This window comes from Platalea leucorodia (assembly GCF_965183815.1).
Source record: "Platalea leucorodia genome assembly, chromosome: 17".
NCBI lineage: Eukaryota > Metazoa > Chordata > Aves > Pelecaniformes > Threskiornithidae > Platalea > Platalea leucorodia.
In genome coordinates this window covers 6,100,279-6,125,471 of record NC_138839.1, presented here as the reverse complement: position 1 = coordinate 6,125,471, position 25,193 = coordinate 6,100,279, and the positions used below count along the sequence as shown (strand labels likewise).

The 25,193-nt window shown below is 49.6% G+C and overlaps 1 protein-coding gene across 3 annotated transcripts in view; it reads right to left on the bottom strand.

The window, feature by feature from the left end:
• DISP3 (dispatched RND transporter family member 3) overlaps positions 1-23,322 on the bottom strand; it is a 44,547-nt gene extending 21,225 nt beyond the window's left edge. For all 3 annotated transcript variants that reach the window (XM_082329047.1, XM_082329048.1, XM_082329049.1), the window contains exons 1-2: positions 23,240-23,322; positions 723-1,659 (exon numbers count right to left, since the gene is read on the bottom strand). In XM_082329047.1, coding sequence (XP_082185173.1) covers positions 723-1,659; positions 23,240-23,290 — 988 coding nt within the window. In that variant the 5' untranslated portion in view covers positions 23,291-23,322. The remainder of the gene's footprint in view (positions 1-722; positions 1,660-23,239) is intronic.
• Between the last annotated feature and the right edge of the window lie 1,871 nt (positions 23,323-25,193).

Here is a 25,193-nt window from a genome sequence, read left to right as displayed (position 1 = left end):
ACACTCTTTCCTGTTTTGGTAGCAGAACTGTTACTCGCACTGGAGCAGATGGAGTTAATTCTTTGCCTGCTCCCTGTATGGCTCCTGGACAGCTATCATGTGCAGCCTGTGCTTGGGAGACAGATGGAGGCTTCATCCCACAGCCACATCACACCCACAGACTCCTCATGATTCACCTCTTTTTCACCATCCAGAGCCTCTGCTCTACTAGAGGGGCATAGTACAGGGTACAGAGCTGGGAGGAGGAGGCAGGGCCTTCCTCCTCCTCTCCTTATAGAAGCCTTTCCAGCTGGTGACTCACAAGCTGCCTTTCAAGCTCCAGAGCAGCCCACAGACCTCTTTCATCTGCTCCACTGTGCAGGGAAGTTCATCCCTATTGTCCGTCCAAGACCTGATGTTCCTCTAGTTAACCAAATTTTTTTCCAGGGGACAAAGGTCAGTAGAAGGCATCTGTACAATGCAGGACTCCCCCTCATTTGTCCCTCTTGCTTGCCTGTTGGGTCCTGCGTGACCCATGACTGGGGTTGCAGGGGCTTTGCTGAAAGGGTAGAAGAGTGGCCCTAGCACAAAAAAGACAATTCCTCAAGGCACAACATGGCAGCATCTTCCTCTCTGCACAAGGCAGTCACCTGTCACACCACCACACCCGCAAGTGACTGCCTGAACTTGCAGGAGATGCACACCTTAAACATGCCAGCCCTCGCCCACGGCCCTCAGCTCACCTTGGATGTCAGCAAGGTCTTGTCCCATGCCATCATAGTAAATCTTCCCTCCTCTCTCCGTGGGGAAGAAGTAGGTCATGAGGGAGCTGGGAGGGGAGCAGTAGGAATAGGAGCCCAGGGGCAGGTCCTTCAAGACCTCGTGGGGCTTCCAACAGAACTCCCGGAAGCGAGGGTGGTCCATGATCTTGCGCTCGACCTCATGGATGGTAACCAGGCGCTCAGTGGTGAAGATGTTGTTTTCAGAGTCCCCCCGAGCCAGAAAAATGAGCTCAATGCGCCAGTGGGCATGTGTCTGTGTGTTGGCGCTGATGTAAGTGCTGGAGTAGTCCCAGCGTGGAGCACCCCTCCCAACTCGGGAAGTTCGGTTTCCTGGGTTCAAGTGGGCGTGAGGCTTGGGGGAGCTCGTCCTGCCCTCCGGGGTGCTGCGCTTGACCCGTGCACTGACCCCGAGATGGGAAGCATTGAGGTGAAGCTGCTGGAGCTGCTCAAAGATGAGTCTCTGCAGGGTTTCAGAGGTGAAGTCAGCCAGGTCCCGGCGGTTCCTCCCCCATGACCCAAACTGGGACTTGAGGGCCAAGGCAAGTGCATCAAAGCGCTGAGAGGACTCGTGGTTGCGGATCTCGAAAGCATTGTAGGAGATGTCAATATCCAGGGCTGGGTAGTGGAGGAACATGACAACAGCAAGCACAGCAGGGATGGCACAGCCCAGGAAAAGGATTAAACCAGCGCAGTATGGGTTGGTAAATACCCAGCCAACCATATTCCAGAAGCCAGACCCAGGCAGCGTGACACGCAGGGGCCTGACTCTGCATGGGCTTTTCCCACACAACAGAGGACCTTCCTGCCTCTTCCGGGAGCTGAAGGCTACCTCTTCATCTTCCTCATCTAGCCAGGCATCCTGTAACAAGGGGTCATCCTCTGTGTCCATGTCCAGTGCCTGCACAAAGGGGTAGAGAAAAGCAGTCAGCAAGGCCCAGCACTGGGTGTCACCAGGCACAGCCATGAATCCATAGCAGTTGCCCAAGGGTCTCAACAGCAGAGCCAGGGAGGGAGGCACACTCCAGCTCCCTCAGCAGCAAAGCATGACTCCTTTCAAACCCTACAGATTTGCTACAGCCACTGAAAGAACAGGCTCGCCATGGGGTATCCCACACCCTGCCTGGTAGAAGAACCAGAGAGGGAAGAAGTTCAAACTACAGTGCCAGAGCTGAGTGCTGCAGCAGCAAAGGGCTCTGCATGGGTCCAGGAACAGCAGGCATGGAGATTGCGGCAGCAGGAACATTTAATTAGCTAACCTGGGTCTCATGCCTAGGAAGAGTTCATGCTACCGGATGAAAAATGTAAGGGACCCTATTTTCCTCTCCTTAAAACTGACAATAGATTTTCCCCCCACCTATTTATAGCTGTACTCATCTTCCCCACAAAGCGTGCATGCGCGTGCACACACAGAACCAGAAGCACATGCACCCGTGCCTGCAGACACACACGTATGCATGTACTTCCACACACTGACCCCCACAGAGAACTCACTGTAACCCTGCTCTAGTCCCTGAAGGGCTATCCACCACCAGCGTGGGACAGGAAAGGGCTGAACAGCCCTGCTTTCCTTCTACTCCTTCAGGATATTGTTTGTGGAGTGAGTTTTCCCATATCCTACGGAAAAGTCAGGAAGCAAAAGCAGTCACTGCTCCCATGGAATGACAATGAGGAAACTCTCCCTGATCAGCCCATGCTTGGGCAGGAAAGAAAGAAAGGGAGACTCCCTGTGAGGTGCTCTCCTTTGCAGGGGGCTGCCAGCACACACAGCTTCTTAGACTTTCCCATGTGCCCCTCCTGGGTGTTGCATGGAAGCCCCTCAAGCCAGGAAGCCACAGGTGGTGGTCCCTGAGAGCAAAGCCCAGAAAGCCCAGACCCTACAAGTGTCACTCTCTTTCCCGGCTCCCGGCAAAGCCTGCAGCCCCCCCCTCACTGAACGAATGAGCAGATTCAGTTCCTTGCTTGACCCTGATAGCTGCAAGCAATTTACACACAGGCCAGAGGCAATTTACGAGCTTTGCTCCTAACCAGAGTTTCTATTTTAACAGGACTTCTATCAGCAGGAAGATGAATTGCCAGCACCCCTTAACCCTAGGTCCTCAGAAGACCTGGGAGCCACCTGAACTTGGACCGAGAGGAAAAGCAATGGGGCAGAAATGCTCCCTGGCAGAAGAGGGATGTGCAAAGGAGCAAGGGACACAGCTATCTCCCTGGTTCTGGTCAGCCTGGGTGATGCCTGTGGCCTTGCTCACAGGGAGCTCAGGGGAGCTACAGCAGCTCCCATGGGATTCACTCTGGTCTGGAGAGCATCTGTGCTGGCAGGCTGGGCAGAGCACTCCCAGTGTCGCAGAGCCTGTGGAGAACAGGGAACCACTGAGCTCCAGCCTCCCTGCTCCTGCGCACACCAAGGAAAGCACAAATGTTGATCAGTGGCTTTAATCTGCAACTGGTATTGTCTCAAAACACCCCACCCTTCCTGTCAGTGTGAGAGCAGGGACTCTCCCACCCCCTCGCCGTGGTTCGGCTCAGGCAGCTGGCTCACCACCGCAGCCAGGCTGCAGAGAGCTGGGCAGGAGGGCATGTATAAGCCTGTGCTGAATCCTCCTGCTCTGCAATCTCGCAGTCCAAAAACAGATGGGCACCACTGATGGCAGATGGCCACAGTCCCTCTTCTGACAGACCCCCAAATCCTCAGGGTGCTAAGAAATAGGGTGAGGAGAGGGCAGCTCACAAAACTCTGCTGTGTGTTTTCCCCTTCACATGTAGGGCTGTTAGACAGCAAGAACAAAGCAAAGCGGGGGTTGGGGGGTGTCTTTTCAAGTCTCTGGAAAGGTTAGGAGAAATCTAGCTGGTTTTAGTCTCCATTAAGATTTCTTTAATATTCAGGATGCATAATTCTAAACAGCCAGGGAGTGACTGAGTTTCCCTGAACAGCCATGCATCACTGCAGGAGTCTTGGGCCCTGGGGCAAGGCCAAGAGCATACGAACAACGCTGCCCAAGACAGCTACTGGTGCGAGGGTGCTCCTCCGCCTCAACTTCATGGGCACGCGTACCCACATGCTCTTCTGTTGTTGCTTACAGAGAGCCTTACTTGCATCATGACAGGGAGGAGGCTTTCCCGGTCCCTGAATCTGCACATAAATCCTCTCCCAGCTGCTCCTTCCTGCAGTTTTGCCTTCTCTCCCACACTCCACACTCCCAACCTCTCCCCACAGAGCAGCAATAACCCCATCAATGCTGACAAAGCAGTGGAGGGCAGTGACATCCCCCTATGTGTCCAAAGGCTGCTGGCACGCCAGCCCCCCGAACACAGCACAGTGCCAGCCCCAGCTCACAGCTTGCCCCACGCTGGTCACCTTTGCAGACAGACACCCTCAGCACATGCAAGCCCTTGGCCAGTGTGTAACTCCCATCCATTGCTGGGCTGACAAGTACTATCACTCTTCTGCCTCTAAGAGACCACCAAGCTACAACTTCAGCTCACGTTAGCAGTGCAGATCAGTGCTGCATGAATGTAGGTGTAAACCTCACTCATCCCATCTGGGCAAGTTGGTGTGTACGTGCAGTTACCTCCACTCCACCCAGCTGCCCTTTCTCCCATTGGCATGGGCTCTCCTTCAACAGAATGGAGTTACTGCAAGACCTGATCAAGCATATGTATTCTCTCTTTAGAAAGAGAGGTAAAGAGCCATAATAATTTCCCATTTATTGAGCTACTGAGGAGAAGGATGGAAAAGATTCTAATCCTGAAACAGAAGAGCCTGCACGTGACAAGAAAGGGAAATGAGAGAGACTGAGACAGTAATAAGCCAGCAGAAAAAGGATCATACCATCTTCTTTTTTTAACCAAGAGCTAAATCCTCAACTCAAGGAAGGGATCAGACCTTAGGCATCTCCCTCTGGCTCTCCCATCCACTCTCATGGTTACTGGAAAACCCACCTTATAACAGATGGGCACCCACAATGTATAAAGGCCAACGCATGCTACCCTCTAGCTAAAGACTGGTACAAATTCTGATGCTGGTGTAAACCTGGAAAAAAAACCCAAAAGCTGGAAAAGCCCCAAAATAATATGCACTCACATGAAAATTGAGTCAGGGAAGGATCAAGATTTGGTCCAGGCGGAAAGGCAAGGGCAGGCAGGGAGGCACCTGGGCTGTGCTGTCCCTGATGGTGACAGCCTCCCTCTGCATGTGGGGCAAGCACGTGCGTGCATCCTGCCCTAGTTCCACCACAGCTCTGAACTCCCTTCAAAAGAGAGTTTACTACATGATTCGGCTGCAAAGCCAGACACGGCTCACTTAGCATTGCCCTTGGGACTTGTCTGGCTTTACCGCCTTCGTCAGATCCTGCTTGGGTCAGGATGAAAGCTTATCCAACCCAAAACACAGCAAACTGAATCGGCGGGGGAGATAAACCCTGAAATCAGCCAGAAGGGGAGTGAAATGCATTTTTTCTGCTTGAATTCTACTTGGGGGCTGGCCTGTTTTCCCTCTACCATTTCCCATACTACCCAGGGACTCCCAGCATTGAAGCACGGCCCAGTTACTTTTTCAGTTCCAGGATATGCACAGTGGACCTAATCCTGCAGCCCTGAACAAAGCTCTGCCTCACTTCTGTGCAAGCTTATCTGCTCCAGACTGGAAGGAGCAGAGGATAAAAGCACTCCTAGGAGCCCTGGATCCATTTCTTTGGATAAGAGGCACTGATTCAGCCTGTTGAGGTAGGCATTCGGATTTCTTGGGCTTCCCTTTGTCCCTTCCAAAGCAAACAGGCTTCCTCTTGGTTCAAAACCAGTCAGGACTCTGTAGGGTGGCAGAACCTCCTGTAAAGAAGGTTTCTGGCTTAGATTTAAGGTGTTGGTACAGGCATAAATTCCATTAAGTCAGAGAAAGGTAAAGGAAACTGGGCAAAGTATTTAGTAAATAAATACTTTAAGTGAAAACCTCCCTCCACCACCACCTCATAGCAGGTCTGCCTCACAAAATACCATCTGCTTCCTGAGCCACATGCTTGGCCACACAAAGCCAGATCTTGCAGGAACCTACAATGCCACATTACAGACAGCCCTGATCCAGACTGCAGGCAGGAAGCAAAAGCCACAGCTGCAGTCACCATGGGGTGCCTCATGTCAGGGACACTGTCCCACTGTCCTGATGCTTTCAGGTTTTTCCACCAGGAACACACAAGCATTGAATAGATGTGTGGTGAGAAGGGCCTAGGCTGCCACCACACACCCAGTGAAGGACAGACCCTGAACCAGCTGCTTAAGCAAAAGCTTGAGCTCCTCAAGCCTACCCACACAGCAGCTCCTGCTTTCTGCACAGCCATGCAAGGGCAGACTGTGGGGGCAGGCTGTGCACACTGGACAGCCAGCTCAGACAGAGCAAGACAACGGCAAAGCAAAGGGCAGGCCTCCCCAGGGTATCCGACACGGGGAAGATGTGGGGTGTGGGCCCCTTTCCCTTCCCCACACTACCATGGTATAGATGAAGTTCAACAGCAGGGTTGCAGAGCTGCAGAGCTCTGCTGCATAGCTCTGCTCTGCAGAGCTGCTTACAGAGAGTATGCTGCAAGTGCGGACAATCTCAAACCTTTTGCCTAATGGCTGCATAGAAACCACAGAACCTGCATTCCTCTGGCAAAGCTGGGCCTACACAGTTCATGTCCAGCTCACCCACCTCCTAGCCGGGCATCGGCACACGTTCATCTGCACTGCCTCGTTCCTTCAGCCAGCCAAGAACCACTTGGGAAAGGGGAAGGGGGGAGAGGCAAGTGAGCTGCTGACTCAGCAGCACAGCTGAGCTTGGAGGGACCTTGTAGAAAACTAACTGAGCTGGAAAGGGAGGGGAAGGGAAGGAGGAGTCTGTAGTACAGTACATAAACTCTCCTCCCTTTGCATTCAGCCTTCAGACTGCCAGGTAGTTTCAGCATCCTCCCAGGATGAAGATCCTTCCTGATCTGAAGATGTGACTTCAGAAAATCCATCACAGTGAAGAGACGTGTGGCCATGAAGAGACTCACACCTTCCAACCCTGTGCTGGTACAAAGACACACATCTTTATGGAAGGTACCAATAATGCCAGGATCTAGCTGACGATCTTGTTTGCCTCTTCACGGCCACAGCAGCACAAAGACAAAGAAGGTCTCCTTGCCAAGGCTATTTTTTCAGTGCCAAAGGCACTTCTGTCTAGAGGCTATCTCACATCAGATCTGAGCCACCCCCCCAGCCCTGCACACCAGACACCCTGCAGCTGAACCGCAGCACCACAGCCATGAATGCTACCAGAGCCCAATGGAAGAGGCTCACCCCTTTCCTCCCTGGATGACTGTCACAGATGAACCAGTGACTGGCAGACTGGGCATCCAAGCCCCTCAGTATTTGCAGCCCCTTTCAGCAATTTAACCTGGGCATCCTCCATGTCTTGCTGCAACTTACCAGTCCGACTGGAGCAATGAATTAAGCACTTAAAGCACTGCAGGGATACGGAGCACAGGGTAGGAATGATTCTGACTCCTGTGAGCCTGACACACAGCAGAAAAGAAGGGACAAAGCCAAACCTGGGAGACCTTAAGATCAGCAAGAGTTTTGCCCTTGACTGCAGCAAGTGGGATCCAGCTCAGACCCCAACAGCCCTGCAGGTATTGTCACTCACTTGCACCCCAACCAGGAAAAACACCCGTGCAGCTCCCACATGACAGAGTTCTTTCTTTTCGGTGAAATTTAGCATAGAAGAAAGTCATTGATGAGTTGGGGAGAAGCAGCAACAGATGAGGAAGCTAATTACACCCGACCTGACTAATTAATGCTGACTTTCAGATTAAAAAATCCTCACTAGTGTTCCATTTCAATTACTCAGTTGTTCCTTCTTACAGGAAAAAGGAAGCCTTGTGCATCAGCAAGCTAGAAAGAAAAAAGGAAAGAAAGCACAAGGCTAGAAGGGGAGGGAAAGACAATTTCTGTAATAGGGAAGATTCCTATCGACAAAATAATTAAACTTCACATTCGTTTCTCCCATGGGCAAAGCTTTCAGAGCAGAGCTAGCAGTTGTACGGTCCTATTTGTATTCCTGAAAACTCTTAGAGTTTCTACCAAAGGCAGCTTTAGGTCCCTCCGTTAGCTATGTGAAGTTCTTCTAAGAGGGAGAGAAATGGGCTTTGTGCTTGCAAAATCATTCTAAGAGCACCCAGCTCCTGCAAAAAGCCACCTCTCTGTAACGATGCAGAGTTGATAGCAGGGATGGACACAGTGCCTCCCAGGCCCCATTATGCTGAAGAACACCGTACACAGCTCTGGCCGTGTAAAACAACTGGAGGGCATCATTAATGTATACCCACTCTGAAGCAGGGCTCCACAGTGACAGTGAGACTCAGGAGCAGAGTTTTGCCCTGCACTTGAATCATTGAGACCAGTCTAGAAGTATCATTTTAAAAAACAGCCAAGAAGGGCTTTCTCAGGTCCCTGCTCTCCCTTTATCAACACAGCTGTAACCGAGTGCATGGAGTAAACCATGTGTTGCCCTTTGCCACTGCAGACAACTCGTACTACCTTTTGTGAGTGGGAAAAATGAAAGAGTAAGGAGGAACCAGATACAATTTCTGGGCCCCTAATTGGAGGTCCAACTTTCAGAGGTGCTGTGCTCCTTGAAAAGCAAAGCAGGCCCAGGAAACCTTAGACTGGGCACCTGAGCCTGAATCTCCTGCAATTCTTCTGAAAACACTGGCTTAATTCAGCCATTGACCAGAACCTGTGCCTGAGGATACAACCCAGAACATCTTTCAGGGGGATACAAACCCAGAGATGCACATGGTGCTTAAAGTCACTGATTTAAACTGCTGGCTGGGCTGGCTCCACCATTATTAATCAAGCAGGTCTGCTTTCCCGGCTGTACAGCACAATGCAGAAACAAGCCTTTAATCTGTTTTCTTTCTGGGCCCCTTGCATTTCCCTTCGCACTTGCTTTAAATCCTTTGGAAATGTGCACAAAAACACTGTCAGACCCCAGGCACTTTGCAGATCAGAATGACATCAAAATGCCCCAGCAGCACAGTGCTGTTGGAATTGCAGCGCAATGATGTAAATATGTGCTTGCTGGGAAAAAAGTTCAACAAAACGATTTTTAAAAAATGTATATATTTCAAGCTCTATCATCTGCAGTTCCACTTACCCATGGGAGGCAAGACAATAGATAGGGCTGTATACAGGATGGAGGATTGTCTGATCTCCCAAGCTTTATGAAATCAAGTATGTGCACGCACACTCCCTCCTAACTCTTTCACTGCTAACTGTCCTACCCTTCTTTCCCCTTACAGGCACTTTTACACCCTGGCTAAGATAAGAGCAGCTGGAAACGGAAGGAACCAGTCAGATCTATCGACCTGCTTTCAGAATGGACAAAGGCTGGTTGGAGCACTCTCAGCCTACGCATCGAGGATCTCCTGCCTGCACCTGCCTGCTATTCCAGGTGTCTGACAAGCACTGATTAGATCTACTCATAATTGCATGCCAAAAACAGCATGGAAAGATTAGCTGCAAAGTCAAGCACTCACCAGTCAGGAAATGCCAAATTCAGGGCTGACACAGCATCCTTAATTTGCCCCCCTTCTGTAAATGCTTCGCAGTGCAGTTTTTCTTCCAAGCCCAGTGTCCAAAGCCAAGGACTCTGGCCTCCACCAGTGCGAGCGATGGATGATGCTCCCTGAACCCAGCAGCTATTCGCTACCTTGTTCTCTCCTCATTGTTCAGCGTGTGGTCTCACGCCTCATTTCCTGCACGCTGCTCATGCCTGGCTCAGAGGCAGAATTATTAATTTCCTCATGAGCTTTTCAACACTGCCTGTCACGACAGAGTCTGAGGGCTGAACGAACAGGACTGAACTGAATTTTCTCCTAGCATCTCTGAGAAGGAGGGGGTGGTGTAGTCCGCATCTGACAGATGTGGGAGCTCAGGAGATCAGAAGGAAAAAAATAGACACTTATTTTGGGTGCCTAATTTAACACACACAAGGATACCTAATTTCTTAGACCGCACAGAACAGCACAGATGGGGGCTGCGTGCAACAAACTGCAAACTCCGCTTTGTTCTGTGAGCATAATTTGAGCTGCAACATGAAGCTATGCTATGAGAGAAGCCTGCACACAGAACAGACCAGGAAGAAAGTGGACAGAAGAACTAGGTAACCTTACAGCAGTGATCCACACAAGGATGTACAGCAAAAGCTTCTGCTTTTGTTTGTTGCTCTCAGAAATCAGCAGCTCTACTGTGCTTTGCTAGGAGTAAGATGCCTCCATATAAGAACTAGGCTCAGCCATCCGAGTTTCCTCTTTTAACATGACACTTTTCCTGAATGTTTCCTATATAGGAAAAAGATTGATCCTGCAGTCTTGGATCAGGGGGAGACCTTCGTATGGCACTAGTTTGGGAAACTGAGGCAGCCCCACCATGGCTCCAGCAGATACCAGCTGTGAGGTCTGTCCTAGAGTGCTACTTCCTAAGTGACTCCAGGAAGAATCTGTATGCTGACAGATTTAAAAAAAAATCCAAAAGAACACAATAAATTGCCCCAAAATACTTGCTTCAAAGTACTGACACTGGCACTTTTCAAAGAGAAAGGTCACCAGAATTTGTTGGCATCAAACCATGCATGTTCAGTGCCCTGCCATCCCAGGATTGCTGCAGAGGTAAACCTACACAAGAACTTCGCTAACATGCATGTCATTGCCAAAGAAATTAATTTCCTGATGCAATAATTTGCTCCTGGTTATTGTAACTAATGATTGTGGGTGTTGGAAGACAGCTGCTTGGTTATAATCTCACAAAACATGCCTTGCAGCCTTGTGCCATGTTTACCACTTGAGTTACTTGCTTGTGTTAATGATAAGGCCCCACTGTCACTCAGGCGCATGGCACTTACAGGTTTCTGCATACAGGCGCCAAGCAAGCTGAGACTCTGATATCCTTCAGAAATTACTTACCTAGCCACTACAAAAATTACTTAGATTTTGTCCGAGCCCCAGCCACTTGCTGTTGCTAAGTAAAGGGTTGGCTTCTGGATGAGCTGTGTGCCTTTGGGTGCCTTGACACAGACTTCAAAAGTACCCTGGATCCCACCTGCCAGGGGCCCAAGATAACAAGCTTGTTAAAGGTGTGTGGATTTTCACACTCCAGTGTCTACCCCTGAGCACCCGTGTTCATAGCAAAGCCTTTACAGATCATTAAATACAGATGGCTGCCACAAACCAGGGCCTTGTATTATTATCCCAAGAAGTGTCACTCACTCCAGGAAGGAATCTCAGACCACAGAGAAGATTCACCAATTTCCAAGCCCCTGGAGCAAACAGCCATCCCCAAAGCTTGTGTGCTGCTCTTTATAGACAAACTCAAGCTTCCCACAGCACTGTCACCCTGAAAAGGAAAGCCAAGTCCTGCTGTCAGCCCCTGCCAGTCATTTGTTATTCCACCCCATGCTCAGGCTGCCCAGTTTACATCGCCGTGGGCACTGATACCACTCTATGCTCAGCTGCATGATTCCCAGCTCTGACCCTGCTCCCCACACCTGCTCCTTGCAGCAGGAGGAAGTATGAAGACAAGGGCTGGCTGTGCACTCTGCTCCATCTGCAGCTCCCCAGCAATAGCCTGCTTGTGTGCACACTGTGCTTCTGGGACTAATCAAAACACCCGCTCCTAAAGGCCCCTCTCCAGAGGCTCCCCATAAGCTGCTAGTTCATTACTGGGAAGGAGGAGGGCAATTTCTTTCTCACTGTGTATGTGAGCTGCTTTCTCGCCAGCAGCCTAAGCAGCAGTTTGTGCTGACGGGACTTTGCTGGTTGTGGTTCTGTGGGCAGCAATATGAAAGGCAACGCAGGAATGCTAACCTATGCTGCCAGTCCTTGCCAATGACAGCACAGGCAGCTATTTCATCTCCACTTCTTGCCACTCCAACATAAAAAGTACAATTAAGGTTAAAATGTTGCAAGTACTCCCCTTCACCTGAAGTGTCTGTATTCAGCCAGCTCTGCTCATCATGCTCTGACCTTCCAGAAAAAGGAGGTACAGGTAGAAAGTCCCATCTGCACATGTGTCAGAGTCTTATGGGTCAGAGTGCCTCACTCCAGAGGCTACCTACACTCTGATGGATCTAAAGGTCTTGCCTTTTTGCTGCTATAATTTACTGACATCAGAAAACGCCAGATTCGCAACAGGAAGGCTGTAAGGACTGCAATCTGTGGTGGGGACACAGCTCCCACGGCATTTCAGTCATACTCAGTTCTCCAGCAGGGCTTTCCACATACCAGCATGAAAGGGGACTGGCTGATGCTGTAATCCTCTCACAAATGAGGGAGCAGAAGACATACCCAAGGTCGCTCATGCACCATTCCAGCTCCACACACTGAGCTGAGCTCATCTGTGGTATAGACATGGCCTCTTATTTCTGAGAATGTGAGGGCCTGAATTTTGGGGAGGATTCATCCTCACAGTCACTACAGCTGGCTGGGAATAACTGCAGTAAACCTTGCTCTATTGTCACCCATGGAAAACTTACTACTGGATCAGGAGGGACTCACAAAGCAGCTTGTAGCTAGCTGGCTCTCAGCAGCCTACGAAGTGGGATCTGAGCAGGTCTGTCTTTCTTACCTCCCACACTTCTTTCTCCCTGAAACGTATGCAGCTAGCCGCTCTCCTCCCATGAAAACCTGGTGCTTCTGGAATTAGATTAATGAGCACTGCTTTTTCATCTTCCCAGGATCAGTGAGAAATCTGGAAGCAGAGGTGTACAACCCAGAGGCTGGAGAGCCTCTAGTGCCACAGCTGACTGCTCCAGAGCAGGACCTGGGTGAACACAAGGCTTTTCAGAACAGAAGGAAAACTTCCTGAGGAGGAAGGGGAGGATGTGGAGATGAGACAAGATGCCTCAGTGCCTGAACAGCACGTCAGCAGAACCCCTGCCAGTACAAGGACTTACTGCCAGCTGGACCAACCATGCAGAAACTCACATTAAATGTTACCACAGCTCAACGAGCACAGTCCTGCAGCCTGTTAGCAGAGGAGGGGGCAGGGTCTCAGAATAAGCAAACAGGCTTTAATGACACATTAATCTCGGGGAGAGTCCAGGATACTTCCTAATACAGACAAGAGCCACTAAGAGCTGGTTCCTGTTAGTCCCTGTGCAAGGGAGGGAAATGGTGCTGGCAGCAGCTCCCAGAAGCTGCCACTGAAGCCATGGCTATAGGATACAGATTTAGGCCACCAGGACTGAGCTGAGACAGCAGCAGCATCCCTTCTCTCTCCCCTCTTCTCCTCTCTCCCAGCACAGACCCTGAGGAGCATGATCTAAGCCTAGCACGGGAGCAGTTCAGTAAGAGGCAGACATCACCCTTGTCCCTATTCCCCTTCTACCACCAGAGATTCAGAGATTATCAGCCGTGCGAGCTGCATGAGCTCAGGAGCTTGTGAATGGCAATCATCCAACCCAAAGGATACCAAGGGACTGCCATCTGGCAAAGGATCGAAGCATTTCGGGCAATGGTTCCCAGTTCCTTACCGCATCCCACACTTCTCAGCCAGGCATTCACAGGCTGAGATGTACTTGTGCTAACTGCAGGACCAAGTCCTGCAGTTCAAACACAAACAAAAATGAAGGAAAGATTTGTGGCTCTGCTATCAGTTTTTCTAGCTTTCCTGGGGCAAATCACACCATCTCCTTCCGAATGGCTCTCATATTCTGGAGTCTGAGACCCCATCTTCCATCTTTTCACAACATCCTTTGTCCCAAAACCTCCTGGGATCGCCCTCCACAACCAAACACAGGCTATTCTTGCACAGACATTTGTAAATTGATTTTCAAAGGGACACACTCCACTGCCCTATGCTGAAGTAGAACTGTGTCTGGCCCTCTGGAAACCAGGCCCAGTTGGCTGAGTAAGGGAGCAAACTCACTGCAGGCACTCCCTGAATCAGCCAAAGGAATGGAAATGCAAACAGTACCAGGATTTGCAACATAGCCGAATAGACGGGAATGTAGGCAGGTGGCGTACACGCAAGAATGAATTTGGCTGCATGGGTGCCAAGATTTGGATCCAGAAGGAATGATCTCCCCCACAACACATCAGAAATACAGGAGAAACACAAGAAACAGCAAGAGGTCTGTAACGGAAATGCCATCACAGTCTTAACTTAATCTGTCTCTGCTACGTACAGTATAGCTCTCTGTTACTGGAATCTAAATAAGGTCAAATGCTTTACTGTACCACTTACACAGAAAACTATGCTATGAACTCTGCAGTTAGTGTGAGGTACCTTTCACCAAGGAATTGGTTCCATGTAGTAGATTTACAGGAATAAGGCTTCTTTTCTGCAGCTTAAGCAGTGCCACAGGGGATGAAACGTTTACCTGCTGATATATCTTGTTTCCAGTTGTCATAGGCTGGTGTTTTATAGCTCCCTATGATCCTGCAGCATTTCTACCATGCTCTGTGCACAATTATTGACATCAGTGACAAAAATGAAAGGGACCAAAGAACACCAAAGACCACAGCTTAGTTGCCCAGTTGCTGCCTGTCTCAAAGACCCCCATGTGAAGTGACAGAGCCGAGATGTAAGGTCTAGGATTGGGAGAAAGAGAAGGGGTGGCCTTGGAAGTAAAATTCAGTTTGGATGTGGAAAAAAATGGCTCAAACCATATACATCAGATTCTGAGACACTCCATTTAAAAGCATGTCTATAGATTTCACACTCAGGCGAGTCCAAGGCACTGACAAATGCTCAATGGGTCCTGAAGAATCACAGCTTGCAATGCCTAGGCCCGAGTCTGGAAACCGCAACTTGGCAGGAAGCACCAGAAGGAGCAGCTTTCTGCATGGTTCAAGAACCAGCCCAAGCTTCCCAGCAAAATAGATTTAGCTTTCAAAACAAGCTGTTGTCTATATCGTCCAGACTCACAGCCCTCAGTTTAAATGGAGCCCAGTGTTTTATTGAGTCACTTTCATGCTCTTGTGGACCTGTCCACCTTTCCATTTCAACTCAGCCATAAAAATTGGCTTGGAGATTAAACTTGGCGCATGAGTTGTTAGCTGGAGAGCAAGTGGGAGGGAGGTGGTGGAGGGAAAGAGGTGGTAGAGGAAATATGAAGACAGAGGATTTGGCCAGGTTTGATTTCCAAGCAGAAGCCAGGGTTGCTTTGGGCTTATTTCAGACACATGTAAAATGCCCCGTTGGGCTCTAGTTCAAAGCTAAGTTTGCAGCCCCGTCTTCTTCAGGAATTCATTTGCTTTGTTAAAAGGGGGAACAAAAAGACAAATTATTTCATTCAGGGAATCAAGTGTGCTGCATGTTCCTCAGTTCCCCAAACAGTAGAAAGGCTTAGGATTTTTGTTTTCCCCAAATTGTCTCCACAGACCTTAATACAGCACTCAAAAGCAATTCATTCTCAGCTCCTCGGTGTAAAACAGAGTCAAGAAACAAGTCGACATATAGCACATCCCCCTAGGAGCAAAGAGCACTTTGCGCTTGTGCGTCATATCAGCTTCTATCAGAGACTGCATACGCCCTTTCCGAACACCTATCGGATCCAATTCCCTTATTCCTCTAGGGAAATAGGTCGGATTATATGCAAGTTTACAAATGAATTAAGCAAGGCTCCACAGTCTAGCTCCAGCTCTGCTGGAATTCAGCCATTACTTTTGCTGACTTTAACAGAAGCTAAATACAGACCAGGCAAGTTACAACGAATATTGTTAAGTGGACTCTGGTTTTAGTTGCCATTTGGGGAGCAGCAGTGGTACCTACCGCTCCAGTTAACAGTGACACAAACTGGGTGCCCAGAAACTGAGGCATCCAAAACCCAGTCTTTTTTGCTACAGCGACCTTCCAGATCTGCTCAAAATCACAAGATTTATGGCACAGCAACAACAGGACCCAGCTCTTCCCAATCCTCTGCTTTGATTACCAGATGCCCCAGCTCCTCCCATGCTCAATATCATAAAGTGGAAAGAAGTTAATACCCAGCAGAGGCCTGCGATGCTAACACATGAATTTCCTTCTCTGCTATTAGTCTGCAAATACACAGATCCTTTAAGAACATGGGAAGGGAGAGGGAAACAGGGCTCCTATCATACATTTTTGTAGATAGACTGTGAAAGAAACAATGTATTGAGCCAAATGATCCTGGAAATGACAGTGCCGGTTTAACGCAGGGCATTATTATTATTTATTAAATATGTATCACCACATATAGGTGAAGAAACAGAGACTCTGTGACTCATGAGCCCAACATCAGACAGCCAAGCGAGCTCAGAGTAAAACTAGCAATCTCCTAGAACCCTACTCTGTATTCAAGCCAAGGAAATTTCTGCTATGCAAAAGTAAGATGGGAAGAAAATCTGTGGGAGCATCAGACAGGATGCCTTGAAGCCCATACAAGCTCGTCCTTCTAGTCATCTTAGCAGGTAGATCCTGAGCTCACATTCCCAGTAACAAATCCAAAGTGACTTCACTGACATGACCGCATTTACACAGAGTGAGTGAGATCACAGCCGGAGAGCCAGGCCCCAGAAGCAATAGCATCCACGCCCTGAAGTCCAGGCAGAAAATAAATGATTCTCACCTCTGACTCTCCCCATAAAAAAGTAGAGAGTCAAGACCAGCAGCAGTTTAAGAACCAGACGACTGCCAGTGTGTCTTTCACCTCCTGCAAACCCAGTGGCCTTTCCCCCTTCTCCACTATTTATGTAACATGAACTGCCTTCTATTCAGGAGGAGTCGTTCTCTATTAACAGAGCTTGGCAAAGATCAGGAATTAACTGTGCCAACTTTCTAGCCTGCTGCCTTAAGGCAGATGGCAGGGAAAGTATCCCAGCCTTGTTCCCCAAAAGTCTTCTCCCAGCAAGCAGAGATAACTCAAAATAGGAAAAAAGGGTCAGGTATCTGTGAAGCCCTAATTTCAGTGCAGGAGACAGCCTATGTCTGGGGTGCCCTGCTCTACAATGGGCATCCTTGCCTCCCTGTGGATGAGCAAAGCCTGCCGCGCTGCCAGGAATTGCAGGCTGAGAGCAAGGGCACAGGTTTCACTGGAAGTTTTATACTTCCAGAGTTACAACAACAATGAAGAGATGCTCTGCCCCTCCAAGTCAATGATGCCGCTACCATCGAAAAATCAGCACTGCTTACAACTAGTGCTGAACTGTACCTTTATGGGAAAGCAAATCCCTCTTGGCCAGCTGGAAGGACAGGATTCCCACAGTTACTGCAGACCCACAGCACAAAACAAGAGCTGTGGGCGCAGAGCATCCTCTGCTTCCCATCAGCAGAAGATAGCTGCTCTGCCATCCCCACCACAACGGGTCTCCCAGGAACGGTTCCAGTGCCTGGGGGTTCAATTCACCCCCATGCAGGCGGACCGCGCTCAGCCACTGGCAGGAGTAGACACAAGTGGACTCCTGAGCTGTGAAGTGCTGAGTGTCCAGTTCTGGTGAAATCCCTATGACATGCAAGTGCCTTGTTCTTGCAATAGGAGAGCATCATCCCCAGCTCTCAGCAACCAAAATTAAACCTTTGTAGCTTGTTTTGCCAAACTTTTCATGTCTATATTTTCTCCCATTAATGGTGTGACACTCCAGTTATAAATCTTTTCTGTTTTTCAATACTATAAAAGCATGGCTCAATAGCAGTGCGGAGACCTCAGAAAACTTCTCTCATGGTGCTGCAGAGGACAGCTCATGACAGTATGACAGGCAAGAGGGTCATCATATTCTGCTGGGTGCTAATTCAGACAGCTGCTGTAGCTCATGCCTGAAGCACACTGCCATCAATGGGACAACTCACAAACTCACAGTTAAGCTCATGCTGAAACATATTCTGGACTGGGGTCAATGGAAAGTCTCTTGCTGACTTCACCTAGAGCTGGATTAAGCACTTAACTCTTACACTGTCTCCTCCATGTTCCTGAATTATTCATTAAGGGCCAGGCACTGCAATCCATACTCACACTGTGCTTAATCTGTCCTTTAAATTGATTTGCATTAGTCTGAGTCACAGGCACCATAGCACCTTACTCTTTAAACAGTCTCACTGTATGCAGCAGAGCTCTTCATGAAATAAGGTACTCCTCTGCAAGAGGAAAGGAGGCAGGATCCAGCCCTTAGAAAAGACATCAGTAAGGCTAGACCTCAGAGAAAATTCACCCTGATAAAGCCACATCAAGATGAATGAACTCAAGTAAATCTGTGTGAAATCAATCATTTAAAGAGATAGCCTGTTCTGTGGTATCACAGGAGAGACATAAGGGAGTGTTAGAAACTAATATTTCATTGTTCAACTTCATCACCAGGTCTGGAAACACATTCCCCTGCCCCTGGCCACACATTCACAGAGCCGAATGGCAGCTTGCGCACACATCTCGTGAGGACTGGTTTATCTTTCTATATAGAGAGAAACAGGGAGGTGCGTGGAAAGGAGGAAGGCAAAAAGATAGGTTCCACTCCTCTTGACTGGCACAAAAGGAACAAAAAGTAAATGGGACTGCTTGTCACCAAGGAGGTAACAAGTACCCACACTTACCAGCAACTCCTTCCTCTGCCAACCTTGCAACTTCCAGTAACCAAGCCTTCCAGACATTACCAGTTCTGATCCTGAAATCCCTTGAAGCTACTTAAACAGCAGAAAAACTGAGGTTACAGGAGAGCCAACTACCTTTCACCACTGAGCCCAAATCTACAGTCAGATACTTTTAAACAAACAATGCATAAAAAAAAAAAAGCCAATCAGGTAAGTGAAAGGAGAGGTCTTGTGTACTACATCGAGAAATACAACAGGGTTTGATTTCTTAGAATGAATTGATCTGTGCAGTTCTCATTTATGTCAGTGCTTGATAAGATTAGAGGATTAAACCAGCTATATGCTAAATGCTTCGTGCTAAAGAGAGCCTTGCCAGGATTTACTGCATGTTGGCATGCACAGAGACCATGGCAGCATCACCCAGAGACCCTGGGACTCACAGTAGGACCTGTTCAAACTTCAGAAATAGGAATCACAGCTTATCTAGATTTTTGATATGCCATCAGGGTATGAATCCTATCCCTCTCCAGTTTCAGTCAAGCTTACTTATTAAGTACTTGTACCCAACAGGCAAATCTTTGTATAAGCAGCACTTATCTCAGAGCACTGGCATCACAAGAGGATTTCAGATGTGCTGTGTTTTTTTGGATGCAAAATGTTAAGACCGTATTCATATCCTCCCCCAGTGCAATACCAAAATGCACACACCCTATCGCTCTCATTCTATACAGTTACATATACATACACACACAGCGCAGCTATCCCCAAAAACTCCTGCACAATACAGCTTGTTAAAAACACTTCTCATTGACAGTTCAGAAATGACAGATACAGAAGTGGTCAAAGTTCTCCTGTAACTTAACCACTTTTTCTATTGGCCTGACAAAGGCGTTTGTGGTGTTTAGTTCATTAATACTGAAAAAGTACAAGATCTTGGGAGGTGTGGCCAAGGACCTACTAGGTACTGAATTTTTAGCACCTAGCAAAGGCATTTTCCCCAAACACCTGAAAACTAACAGAGATTTCACCAGTGCAAAATCCCTCATTTCTGTGCCCCCAAATTACACAGACCCAGTCAGATATTGTCACCTTGACTCCCTAATAAGTGCCTCACCCCACTGTTGTAAAGAGACAGTGCGCACAACAAGGGTATTTGTCAATATAGCTAAGAACACTAGAATATAGCCAGGGAGGTAAATCTAGATAGAGCGTCAGTGACTTTAGGTGGTGGGTTTTTTTTTTTTCACCTGAGGATGAATTTGCCCCTGTACATTGCAGAAACTGAATCACAATCTTCACCACAGTGGGTGATTTAGAACGATGCTGATGCTACTTCCCAAATGCCAGTCTGGTTCTCACATATTATACCGTTACATGTTGCTTTGGGCCATTTGTCTCTTAGCTCTTCCCCGTGCGTGTCTAGGTGAAACAGTCACAAATACTGATGGCTAGTTTCCCCTTGAATCATTTTTCTATTAGATGGGCATTCTCCCTCCCTAGTGGAGTATTTTCCCCATGGGAATACAGTAGGTATTCACAGGGGCAGCAGGAAGAAAGGAGGAATGGATCTTTTATCGTATTAAGCATTTCCACTCCATCTTTGTTGTCTTTTTCACTAGCTCAGGTCTGTTTTATTCCAGGCTCCAAAGGGGTAAAGAGACTGGCTTGATGAGTCTAACCTCTGAAGATGCATCCAGTGTGATAAAAGAAGTGTAGCTATTGAAACATCTCCCTTCAATACAGTTATAGTGTTGCTAGGTTTCCATCTAGACACACAGCCTAAAAGAGCAATCAAAGGAAGCTGATGCTGTGGATAGTATCTTTATCAACACAAGGTTATTGGGGAGGAAGAAGGAAAAATTGTCCCCGAGCCAAGTTTTACTGGTGAGAATAGAAAGCTGATTTCAAAAGTTCACCCAAATTTTCATGGGAAAATTGTTTTTAAAAAAATGAGCTTTTAGGGTAGCAGATTTTATGTGTATGCACATGTGGCTTTGTGAGCACAAAGTCTGTGTGCTTATTCTGTCATTTGAATTGTAAAAGTACTTCTCCAATATACAAGTCCTCATCCCACTTAACTTGAGTGATGTCTTGCAGCCGCAGAAGAGGGCATACATCAGCCTTGTTTTAAAGGAACTTATTTGCTTGCATATTACATTAAACCCTAACAGACTCAGCACAGCTGTCAAAACACTATCCTAATAATTGCATAAGCTAAGGTTGCTAACCAGCACGCTGCTGTGCCTGTGCGCAAAACAAAGTGTCAGCGACAGAGGATACAGCGGCAAAGGCAGATGCAAGGTCCTACACACGCCCGAGGGACCTGCCGCTTTCATCTTACTCTCTCTGTCCCGGAGGTTTTCAGTTATACTCAGCTCCTAGCAGCTCCCACCCTTCTCAAGTGCCTTCAAATACCTGGGCAGTGGCAACCAGCTCCACTCTTTCGGTTTGATCATCACATCACCAAATAGGAAAGAACATGAAAGAGTTCATTATCTCCAGGACACAGGCTGTTTTGCCGGCACGTCTTTGGAGACCACCTGGAATAGTAAGGGCCCAGGACTGGGCTGCAGTTGGGACTGTTGCTAAGCAATGCAATTCTGCTACTAAGCGACCCGGGGTTTTTAGGCAGGAAAAGTCAATTCCTACACAAGCCAGTATAAAACACGAAGGTTACCTTACACGTGCCAGGTACCCAATTCTCTTTACATCTTCTAGACAAACATCTGACAGCAGCTGCTGTCAGAGATGAGGATCCTGCCTGGCTGGACCTGCTAACACCCCTGAGCATGGAGCCTCTGCTGGCTCCCCTCCTCCTCAGGGAGGCAGGCCAGCCCTCCGTGAAGTCGGGGACACAAAGCTGCTCAGTTCTGGCGCCCAACTTTTCCCCCAGGAGAACAGCCCTGCTGCAGGCACAGCTCAATCAGCTTATTATAGAGGCAGCCTCCCCGGGAAACGCTCTCCTCTGTGCATATTCATGAACTCTCCAGAGCTTCCAAGGAGAGTTGGCTAAACACACAACTGAGGGATGCGTCTGCTGTATTCGCAGCAAAAAAAAAAAGGGGGGGGGGGGGGATGGAGGGCTCAAATAAAAAGTAAACAGCGGGGCGGGGTGAAGGGGAGCGACTGCAAGCGGTGCTCTCCTCTAACCACCGCCTGCCCCAGCGGGACCCGGGAGCCCGACCGACCCCCCCGGGCCACCCTCCCCGGCAGAGCCGAGCGCCAGGGAGCTGGCGGCGGGCAGCGAGGAGCCGGTACAACGGGAGATGGCTGCGCCCCCCCCCCGCCCGGGGCCGCTTCGCGGAGCGCAACACTCACCTCCGCCCGGCCGGGCGGCAGCGGCCGTGTCCTCGCAGCGATGCCGGGGCAGGGCCGGGTACCGCGGTGCCGGGTGCCCGCCCTGCAGCGCCGCGTCCCCCCGCCCCGCAGCGGCGGCGTCCACCGGTCCCGCTCCCCGCAGCCCTCACCCGGCCCCGCCACCGCCTTTTAATGCCGCTCCGCCGTGCGCCGCGGCCGACTACTAGCACGGCCCGCCGGCCCCCGAGGGCGGAGGGGCGGGCGGGCGGGCGGCCGCCAGCCCCCGCCGCTGCGGTGCGAGCGGAGCGGTGCGGAGCTCCGCGCCCGGGCGCGGCCGCTGCCCGCTGCCGCCGCCGCCCCGCCGGGCTGCGGGCGGCGCTGCGGCCGCGCTATAAACCCTGCCCCGCGCTCGGCCCCCGCCCGCGCCGGCCCCCGGTGCGGCGGCGCCGGGGAGGCAGCCCCGCCGAGGCAGCCCCGCCGCGGGGGCCCGGCCCCGGGCGGAAGAGCGGCCGCCTCCGCCGGGCGCGGGGGGAGCGGCGCAGGGCGCTCGGGAACGGTCCCCGGTGCCTGCCCTCCCCGTGCAGCTCCTTCTCGGAGAGGGCGGGGGACGGGAGAGGCCGCCGAGGCCAGGAGCTTGGGGCGCACTTGGATGCGGGCCCACCCCGGGATTGCCCTGCCCCGCCTCGGAGGGAGCCTTTGGTTTGCAGGCTGCCGTCTGAAGAGCGACGGCAATGCCCTGGCTAACAAGCTCCGGACTAGGGGGTGGGAATCCGGCTCTGCCAGGGCAGGCACTGCGACCGCCCCGGTACCAGGCGCATCTTGGAACAGAAACTGCCAGAAACTTTTGCAGCAACTGGCCAGTGCTGCAGGTCCACCCCGAGTTAAGAGCCAGGGCTCTGGGAAGGACTCATCTGGTTTCCTTGCTGGTACTCTCACCACTAGACAAATGCTCCATATAGGAGACATCTATACTCATTCAGTGGCAGCGCTATGCAGCAACAATCCCTGAATTAAGTAGGAGTCATTAAAAGGGAGGTGGCAAGGCATTAACTAGGGTGGTAGGGAAAATCTTTTTTATATTCACGAGGGAAAATCTTTTTTATATTCATGCTTGCCCCTTATGCAGCTAGGCATTCTGCACAGCTGGTCATCTAACTTGACCACGGACCCTTGCCTTGGCTTCCAGGAGTTGAAAGAGTCCTGTTTATGATAAAGGCATCCCTGAGTACAGGGGCTTTGCTCAGCGTTGACAGGGGTCTCTAATGACTGTGCTGGATACAGCGGTCTTGCGTTTGTTTATTGTGCACTCTTCTGTGACTCACTCCAGTTTTGGAGGCAAGGAGAGAACAACATTCCCCCCACCCTTGGCCCTGTTTACTGGGGTGACCTATGACTACAATGTGGACTCCTGCAAGAGCAGGATTACGTCTGTAAATTGCTGAACGAGTACCTGATGGGAATGGCTTTTAATCAGGCTACATTACAGAGGTGACCTAAGAATGTTTTTCCTAATATTGTTGTTTATTTGAGTGTTGATGGTGCCTAGGAAAAATATCCCCCACCCCAGTTTTTAGACAGATTTGTCAAGTCAATAACAAACAGAGAGCAGCACAGTAACATAGGCCCATCACCTGAGTCTGTCTCCAGGCAGGCGGCTGTGTCAGAGGCTCTTTCTGATGCATCACCCAAAGAGAACAGGAAGCCAGGCAGACAAAGCCAGACCATCATCTTCCTTGTGGGGCTCCAAGGAATGCAAATTTAATGAGGCTCCTGAAGTAAAATTGCATTCCACCAGCTTTGCGCATTTCTGCCAGTGATGGAGGTTTCTGCAGAGAAGGTGATGGTGAGGGTTAGCAATTTTGTTGAAAACTGCAAGTGTACAGTTAAAGGAAAAATCACCTTTTCTAACTTTGCCAGTGATGCGAACAGAGCCCACGCTGATGTGAGGGACAGCGCTCAATCAATCACACAGCAGAGCCCAGCAAACTGTAGGGAGTTATCAGTCAGCGCTGCACACGAGCACTCAGAGGATAACACGGTCCTCCTCGGCAGCGCTCCCGACAGCCCTCCAGGCACAGACAGGCACACGCGTGTGAGCCCATCGTCGGCCCCCTGCTCCCCTCTTCTCACAAGCATGCCGTGCACCGAGTCCTGCAACGCACACACGGGCAAACAGACACAAAGTGATGCCGACACACCTGCTCACGGACGAACTGTACCCATCTCCTCTCCGCACGCAGAAGTACATCAACTTGACAGCTTTAGCTTTTAAAACTTGTATGTGGTTTTCCAACAGCATAAACACATGTGACACCTTCCTTCACCACGCACATGCCACAGAGCTATCCTAGCCCTAGTTGAACTAGGAGTTTCTCTTGCTACGTTAGCACCTACAATATACACATGAAGAATACGCCTTTCCCTGTGAATACAGAGATACGCAGACTGCCACATTCATCTGTTTGTTAAACATCACTCCACAAACACACAGGGGTCCGCACAGCACTCGAAAAGCCCCGTAATGGAATACTCACCTGGATGGGAAGGGGTGACTCGGGGGTTGACAGTCCAGCTCTATGGCAACTTCTGTGATTTCAGTCTCTTTTCATTCTGCATTGGAAGGAAATAAAACATTTCAAATATTTGGGGACGGGAGGGACAGGATGGTGCATAGTGGAAATCTTCACAACTGGCTTAACATTTTCTTCTATGCCCCCCTGTGCTCGGAGACCATCAGCCTCTGACTGCTATCGTTTCTGTCCCTCAGGCCTCACAGAAGTGTTCAACTAAATAGTATGTGTTGCCAAAATGAATAAATAGTTCATTATTAGTTTAAAACAGCAACACTGAACATGTTTTACTCGGAGGTTAGAACTGTCTACATAAGCAGCAATATCCATGCACATAAACAGAAACTGTATTAAGCTGTACCTACATTACTTGCACATACCCATACGCAAAGGTTTCAGTGCTTTACTGCAGACTCCACTAACAATGCAAATGAGTTTACAAAGAATTAGCATTATTTGTGGCCTTTATTAACCCCACACATGCACAGGCAAACAGCTAGCACGCAGACTGATGTGCTGCACACCGCTGTTGTCCTCATTAACCACGCAGGTACACAAACACACGCGTGACACCAAGAGACATTAGCACTGTACTGCAGTCTTCGTTAGTAAGCTGCGTATTCAGAAATGCCTGGCCACATGCACAGAGGCACACAGTCACAAGCAGGCAGGAAAAGGATTGCTACTGCACCTAAAGCCATTCCTGGCTAAAGGATGCCTTTTGGAGTTGGGAAGCTGAAGGAAAACATCTTCCCCTTTATTCATGAGCTCTAACCTTCTCACAGTCTCGGCACGACTGCCTTCCATGCCAAAATCAGGTACCATCGGCCATTCCGCATGCTTATATTTATGGCCCCTCTTTGAAATTCTGACTGCTCATCTATGCAGAATAAAACTACCCAAGCAATCTTTCCTGTTCAGGTGCTCATTACTAAAGCGTTAAATAATGCCAGGCGGGCTCTCTTAGGCCTTGTAAATTTTATCTGGGGGACTTTCAGCTTCCACAATGTCTATT